This window comes from Notolabrus celidotus, unplaced genomic scaffold (assembly GCF_009762535.1).
Source record: "Notolabrus celidotus isolate fNotCel1 unplaced genomic scaffold, fNotCel1.pri scaffold_517_arrow_ctg1, whole genome shotgun sequence".
NCBI classification, from domain to species: Eukaryota; Metazoa; Chordata; class Actinopteri; order Labriformes; family Labridae; genus Notolabrus; species Notolabrus celidotus.
The window spans coordinates 1-8944 of record NW_023260319.1 but is presented as its reverse complement, the minus strand read 5'-3'; the positions used below and the strand labels follow the sequence as shown (position 1 = coordinate 8944).

Here is an 8944-nt window from a genome sequence, read left to right as displayed (position 1 = left end):
CAGGATATCTGATGTCCAGGGTTCAGAGGAAGGCCTTCCCATGTGGACAAGTCCAGAAAACAGTAGTACCCCTTTGGGACAGACATGCATCTCTCTGATATTTCAAGGACCTATAAACTACTCTGAAGACTCATTGTACAAGCTGCTGATAGACTCACTGAACCGGTCCTCTGGTCTCAGACACAGGACAGACTGTGGACGTGGACAGGTGGACTGTCCCATCTTTGAAACCACTTCGGCCCTCAGGTGTTCTGGCAGCTCAGGGTTCCTCCAGATATGGAACAGATGGGATCAGTTGGATCCACTACAGGTCCTCTTCTGTAAAATCAGAACTCTAATCTCTCTGGGCCAGGATGTGGCCTCGGAGCGTGGGGGGTTCGACTCCCACATCCTCCCTCCTGCTCAGAAACACCACAGGCTAAGTCCCAGTAACTACTCTCCACGGAGCACATGAAGCCGGTCTTCATCAGCCCGCTGAGTCCGTCGGGTCTAACACCGTGGGGCGTCACACTCGGAGTTCAGACGCCAGCTGGATTAAAAGTCGTAGTCCCAACCAGAGGTGTCGTCCGGGGGCGGCTCGTCTGTGTCTTCAGGGAAACTGTCGAAGTTACTGGTGTCAGTCGGAGAGGAGACCTGGACAGAAGAGGACACAGTCAAAACCTTCAACAGAAGAGGACACAGTCAAAACCTTCAACAGAAGAGGACACAGTCAAAACCTTCTACAGAAGAGGACAGAGTCAAAACCTTCAACAGAAGAGGACAGAGTCAAAACCTTCAACAGAAGAGGACACAGTCAAAACCTTCAACAGAAGAGGACTGAGTCAAAACCTTCAACAGAAGAGGACAGAGTCAAAACCTTCAACAGTCAAAACCTTCAACAGAAAAGGACAGAGTCAAAACCTTCAACAGAAGAGGACTGAGTCAAAACCTTCAACAGAAGAGGACAGAGTCAAAACCTTCAACAGAAGAGGACAGAGTCAAAACCTTCAACAGTCAAAACCTTCAACAGAAAAGGACAGAGTCAAAACCTTCAACAGAAGAGGACAGAGTCAAAACCTTCAACAGAAGAGGACACAGTCAAAACCTTCAACAGAAGAGGACAGAGTCAAAACCTTCAACAGAAGAGGACAGAGTCAAAACCTTCAACAGAAGAGGACAGAGTCAAAACCTTCAACAGAAGAGGACAGAGTCAAAACCTTCAACAGAAGCGGACTGAGTCAAAACCTTCAACAGAAGAGGACAGAGTCAAAACCTTCAACAGTCAAAACCTTCAACAGAAGAGGACAGAGTCAAAACCTTCAACAGAAGAGGACAGAGTCAAAACCTTCAACAGAAGCGGACTGAGTCAAAACCTTCAACAGAAGAGGACAGAGTCAAAACCTTCAACAGAAGAGGACTGAGTCAAAACCTTCAACAGAAGAGGACTGAGTCAAAACCTTCAACAGAAGAGGACACAGTCAAAACCTTCAACAGAAGAGGACAGAGTCAAAACCTTCAACAGAAGAGGACAGAGTCAAAACCTTCAACAGTCAAAACCTTCAACAGAAGAGGACTGAGTCAAAACCTTTAACAGTCAAAACCTTCATCAGAAGAGGACAGAGTCAAAACCTTCAACAGAAGAGGACTGAGTCAAAACCTTCAACAGAAGAGGACTGAGTCAAAACCTTCAACAGAAGAGGACACAGTCAAAACCTTCAACAGAAGAGGACAGAGTCAAAACCTTCAACAGAAGAGGACAGAGTCAAAACCTTCAACAGTCAAACCTTCAACAGAAGAGGACTGAGTCAAAACCTTTAACAGTCAAAACCTTCAACAGAAGAGGACTGAGTCAAAACCTTCAACAGAAGAGGACTGAGTCAAAACCTTCAACAGAAGAGGACTGAGTCAAAACCTTCAACAGTCAAAACCTTCAACAGTCAAAACCTTCAACAGTCAAAACCTTCAACAGAAGAGGACAGAGTCAAAACCTTCAACAGTCAAAACCTTCAACAGAAGAGGACAGAGTCAAAACCTTCAACAGTCAAAACCTTCAACAGAAGAGGACAGAGTCAAAACCTTCAACAGAAGAGGACTGAGTCAAAACCTTCAACAGAAGAGGACACAGTCAAAACCTTCAACAGAAGAGGACAGAGTCAAAACCTTCAACAGTCAAAACCTTCAACAGAAGAGGACTGAGTCAAAACCTTTAACAGTCAAAACCTTCAACAGAAGAGGACTGAGTCAAAACCTTCAACAGAAGAGGACAGAGTCAAAACCTTCAACAGAAGAGGACTGAGTCAAAACCTTCAACAGTCAAAACCTTCAACAGTCAAAACCTTCAACAGTCAAAACCTTCAACAGTCAAAACCTTCAACAGAAGAGGACAGAGTCAAAACCTTCAACAGAAGAGGACAGAGTCAAAACCTTCAACAGAAGAGGACAGAGTCAAAACCTTCAACAGAAGAGGACTGAGTCAAAACCTTCAACAGTCAAAACCTTCAACAGTCAAAACCTTCAACAGTCAAAACCTTCAACAGTCAAAACCTTCAACAGAAGAGGACTGAGTCAAAACCTTTAACAGTCAAAACCTTCAACAGAAGAGGACAGAGTCAAAACCTTCAACAGAAGAGGACTGAGTCAAAACCTTCAACAGTCAAAACCTTCAACAGTCAAAACCTTCAACAGTCAAAACCTTTAACAGTCAAAACCTTCAACAGAAGAGGACAGAGTCAAAACCTTCAACAGAAGAGGACTGAGTCAAAACCTTCAACACCTGAGGGAACACAGTTTAACCCAGCAGGACCTCAGACGGTTTGAGCCTGATCCAGGTCCTGTAAATACTCCACGGGGCGGGTTTGATCAGAATCAGAGACTGGATATTTAAATAGACGCCGTGAGGGTTCACTGACTATGAAGCCAAAATATTTAGAGCTCCCCCTACTGACTATCTGTCGAATGTGTCCTAAACCCCGCCTCCTCCATGTGAACAGATGGGACATGGTCAATGTGATGTGGACTGACTCTACAGAGGGTCAGGGTGCAGAGTGTGAACACAAAGACTTGGTGGTTCAGATCTCGGGTGTGTGAGAGGGTGAAGTTAGTCGGACTCACGTCAGGCGTGATGGGCGGAGTCAGAGTTCCTTTCCTCAGACCCTCCCAGTTAAAACCTTCGAACCACCTGAACACAGAGACACACGGTTTAGTTTGACCTCATGGTTTGACCTCAGACCTGAGGGTCAGGTGATGCACTTCTGGTTTGAAACAGCCAATCAGGCGCCGGCTTCCTCTCAGCTCACTCACTTGTGTTTCTGGATGTCTTTGACACCGTTCTTCAGGTTCCCGAGTCTCTCTGACGGGTTGTCTCTGGGGACACAGACAGGTTAGGGTTACTTGGTGGTTCAGTGGTTGATCTGAGTGGATCTGGTCAGCGCCCCCTACCTGCAGAGCTTCTTGATGAGGTTGGCAGCGTTCTTGGTGATCTTCTTGGGGAACTCGATCATGTCGATGCCTCTCAGGATGACGTTGTAGGTCTTCATGGGATCTGGACCTGAAAAGGGAGGGCTGTGGACACACAGAGACCTGATCAACAACAGCAGCTCAACAGGAGGGAGGTGGACTCTGTCTGTGTGCTCACCTGCCCGTCAGCAGCTCGTACATCAGGATCCCCAGAGACCAGTAGTCAGCAGAGACATCGTGACCCTTGTTCAGGATGATCTCTGGAGCCACGTACTCTGGCGTGCCGCAGAACGTCCACGTCTTCTTACAGACGCCGATCTTCTTTGCAAAGCCAAAGTCCACCTGAGAAAGAGACCCTTTAAGTGAACCTGCAGAGACCGGCTGAGGTCTTCATTGAACCTCCACTCCATCACTTCAAGCATCTTCAGTCTGCGACACAGAACGGCTGTGTGTGTGAAGAGTTCTGGGTTCTTTGTGGAGTCTAAATTAAGTTCTCTGTGTGAGAGTGTGTGAGAGTGTGAGTGTGTGTGAGAGTGTGAGTGTGTGTGAGTGTGTGAGAGTGTGTGAGAGTGTGTGAGAGTGTGTGAGAGTGTGTGAGTGTGTGTGAGAGTGTGTGAGAGTGTGTGAGAGTGTGTGAGAGAGTGTGAGAGTGTGTGAGAGTGTGTGAGAGTGTGTGAGAGTGTGTGAGAGTGTGTGGGAGTGTGTGAGAGTGTGTGAGAGAGTGTGAGTGTGTGTGAGAGTGTGTGAGAGTGTGTGTGAGTGTGTGAGAGAGTGTGAGTGTGTGTGAGAGTGTGTGAGAGCGTGTGAGAGTGTGTGAGAGTGTGTGAGAGTGTGTGAGAGTGTGTGAGAGAGTGTGTGAGTGTGTGAGAGTGTGTGAGAGTGTGTGTGAGTGTGTGAGAGTGTGTGAGAGTGTGTGAGAGTGTGTGAGTGTGTGTGAGAGTGTGAGAGTGTGTGAGAGAGTGTGAGAGTGTGTGAGAGTGTGTGTGAGTGTGTGAGAGTGTGTGAGAGTGTGTGAGAGTGTGTGAGATTACCAGCTTGGCGTATCCCCGGCTGTCCAGTATGAGGTTCTCAGGTTTCAGGTCTCTGTAGATGATGCCTTTGGCGTGCAGGTAGGCGAAGGCCTCGACCACGCAGGCCGTGTAAAACCTGGTGGTGGAGTCTTCGAATGAACCCCTGAAACAGAGACCAGACGTTTGGATCCCTTTAAAGTCCGAGTCCTCTCTCCGGGTGTTTCATTCACTCATTAATAAATGTGAAGGAGTGGATGAGGTGTGTTTGTGTACCTGTCTCTCAGTATGGTCCACAGCTCTCCTCCCAGACAGGCCTCCATCAGCATGTACAGATATTTACTGTCTTTGAACGTCCGATACAACCTGAACACAACATCACAATGTTACAACGTCACAACGTCACAACATCACAATGTTACAACGTCACAACGTTACAACGTTACAACGTCACAACGTCACAACATCACAATGTTACAACGTTACAACGTTACAACGTCACAACGTCACAACGTTACAACGTTACAACGTCACAACGTTACAACGTCACAACGTCACAACGTCACAACATCACAACGTCACAACATCACAACGTTACAACGTTACAACGTTACAACGTTACAACGTCACAACATCACAACGTCACAACATCACAACGTTACAACGTCACAACGTCACAACGTCACAACATCACAACGTCACAACGTCACAACGTTACAACGTTACAACATCACAACGTTACAACGTTACAACGTTACAACGTTACAACGTTACAACGTCACAACGTCACAACGTTACAACATCACAACATCACAACGTCACAACGTCACAACGTCACAACATCACAACGTTACAACGTCACAACGTCACAACGTCACAACGTCACAACGTCACAAGATCACAACATCACAATGTTACAACGTCACAACATCACAATGTTACAACATCACAATGTTACAACATCACAACATCACAACGTCACAACGTCACAACGTCACAACATCACAACATCACAACGTCACAACATCACAACGTCACAATGTTACAACGTCACAACATCACAATGTTACAACATCACAATGTTACAACATCACAACATCACAATGTTACAACGTCACAACATCACAATGTTACAACATCACAATGTTACAACATCACAACATCACAACGTCACAACGTCACAACATCACAACATCACAACGTCACAACATCACAACGTCACAACGTCACAACGTCACAACGTCACAACATCACAACATCACAATGTTACAACGTCACAACGTCACAACGTCACAATGTTACAACGTCACAACGTCACAACGTCACAATGTTACAACGTCACAACGTCACAACGTCACAAGATCACAACATCACAATGTTACAACGTCACAACATCACAATGTTACAACATCACAATGTTACAACATCACAACATCACAACGTCACAACGTCACAACGTCACAACATCACAACATCACAACGTCACAACATCACAACGTCACAACGTCACAACGTCACAACATCACAACATCACAACGTCACAACGTCACAACGTCACAACATCACAACATCACAACGTCACAACATCACAACGTCACAACGTCACAACGTCACAACGTCACAACATCACAACATCACAATGTTACAACGTCACAACGTCACAACGTCACAACGTCACAACGTCACAACATCACAACATCACAATGTTACAACGTCACAACGTCACAACGTCACAATGTTACAACGTCACAACGTCACAACATCACAACGTCACAACGTCACAACGTCACAACATCACAATGTTACAACATCACAATGTTACAACGTCACAACGTCACAACGTCACAATGTTACAACGTCACAACGTCACAACATCACAACATCACAACGTCACAACGTCACAACGTCACAACATCACGTCACAACGTCACAACTTCACAACGTCACAACATCACAACGTCACAACGTCACAACGTCACAACGTCACAACGTCACAACATCACAACATCACAACATCACAACGTCACAACTTCACAACGTCACAACGTCACAACGTCACAACATCACAACGTCACAACGTCACAACGTCACAACGTCACAACATCACAACATCACAACATCACAACGTCACAACTTCACAACGTCACAACGTCACAACATCACAACGTCACAACGTCACAACGTCACAACGTCACAACGTCACAACATCACAACGTCACAACGTCACAACGTCACAACATCACGTCACAACGTCACAACTTCACAACGTCACAACGTCACAACATCACAACGTCACAACGTCACAACATCACAACGTCACAACGTCACAACGTCACAACGTCACAATGTTACAACGTCACAACGTCACAACATCACACGTCACAACGTCACAACATCACAACGTCACAACGTCACAACGTCACAACATCACAACGTTACAACGTCACAACATCACAACATCACAACGTCACAACGTCACAACATCACAACGTCACAACGTCACAACGTCACAACGTCACAATGTTACAACGTCACAACGTCACAACATCACAACGTCACAACGTCACAACATCACAACGTCACAACGTCACAACGTCACAACATCACAATGTTACAACGTCACAACATCACAACATCACAACGTCACAACGTCACAACATCACAACGTCACAACGTCACAACGTCACAATGTTACAACATCACAACATCACAACATCACAACATCACAATGTTACAACGTCACAACGTCACAACATCACAATGTTACAACGTCACAACGTCACAACGTCACAACATCACAACGTCACAACATCACAACATCACAACGTCACAACGTCACAACGTCACAACATCACAACATCACAATGTTACAACGTCACAACGTCACAACATCACAATGTCACAATGTTACAACGTCACAACGTCACAACGTCACAACGTCACAACATCACAATGTTACAACGTCACAACGTCACAACGTCACAACGTCACACCGTCACACGTCACAACGTCACACGTCACAACGTCACAACGTCACAACGTCACAATGTTACAACGTCACAACGTCACAACGTCACAACGTCACAATGTCACAACGTCACAACGTCACAATGTCACAACGTCACAACGTCACAAGATCACAACGTCACAACGTCACAACATCACAACGTCACAACGTCACAACGTCACAACATCACAACGTTACAACGTCACAACGTCACAACATCACAACGTCACAACGTCACAACATCACAACGTCACAACATCACAACGTTACAACGTCACAACGTCACAACGTTACAACGTTACAACGTCACAACGTCACAACGTCACAATGTTACAACGTCACAACGTCACAACGTCACAACGTCACAATGTTACAACGTCACAACGTCACAACGTTACAACGTCACAATGTCACAACGTCACAACGTCACAATGTCACAACGTCACAATGTCACAACGTCACAACGTCACAAGATCACAACGTCACAACGTCACAACGTCACAATGTCACAACGTCACAATGTCACAACGTTACAACGTCACAACGTCACAACATCACAACGTCACAACGTCACAATGTCACAACGTCACAACGTCACAACGTCACAACGTCACAATGTCACACAGTCACAACGTCACAACGTCACAACGTCACAACGTCACAACGTCACAATGTCACAACGTCACAACGTCACAATGTCACAACGTCACAACGTCACAAGATCACAAGATCACAACGTCACAACGTCACAACGTCACAACGTCACAACGTCACAACGTTACAACGTCACAACGTCACAACATCACAACGTCACAACGTCACAACATCACAACGTCACAACATCACAACGTTACAACATCACAACGTCACAACGTCACAACGTCACAACATCACAACGTTACAACATCACGTTACAACATCACAACGTTACATCATCACAACGTCACAACGTCACAACGTTACAACATCACAACGTCACAACATCACAACGTTACAACGTCACAACGTCACAACATCACAACGTCACAACGTCACAACATCACAACGTCACAACATCACAACGTTACAACGTCACAACGTCACAACATCACAACGTCACAACGTCACAACATCACAACGTCACAACATCACAACGTTACAACGTCACAACGTCACAACGTTACAACGTCACAACGTCACAACGTCACAACATCACAACGTTACAACATCACAACGTTACAACATCACAACGTTACAACATCACAACGTCACAACGTTACAACATCACAACGTTACAACATCACAACGTCACAACGTCACAACGTCACAACGTCACAACGTCACAACGTTACAGCATCACAACGTTACAACATCACAACGTCACAACGTTACAACGTCACAACGTTACAACATCACAACGTTACAACGTTACAACGTCACAACATCACAACGTCACAACATCACAACGTTACAACATCACAACGTTACAACATCACAACGTCACAACATCACATCA

The 8944-nt window shown here is 45.5% G+C and overlaps 1 protein-coding gene across 1 annotated transcript; it reads right to left on the bottom strand.

The window, feature by feature from the left end:
* Nucleotides 1-492: 492 nt before the first annotated feature.
* On the bottom strand, nt 493-4808 carry LOC117809884 (cGMP-dependent protein kinase 1-like; the record flags this gene model as incomplete). Its single annotated transcript, XM_034679392.1, has 7 exons — nt 493-633; nt 3091-3157; nt 3280-3342; nt 3418-3540; nt 3614-3777; nt 4467-4608; nt 4719-4808. Coding segments are annotated over 7 exons (748 nt in total), but the record flags the coding sequence as incomplete, so codon positions are not given.
* Nucleotides 4809-8944: the final 4136 nt, after the last annotated feature.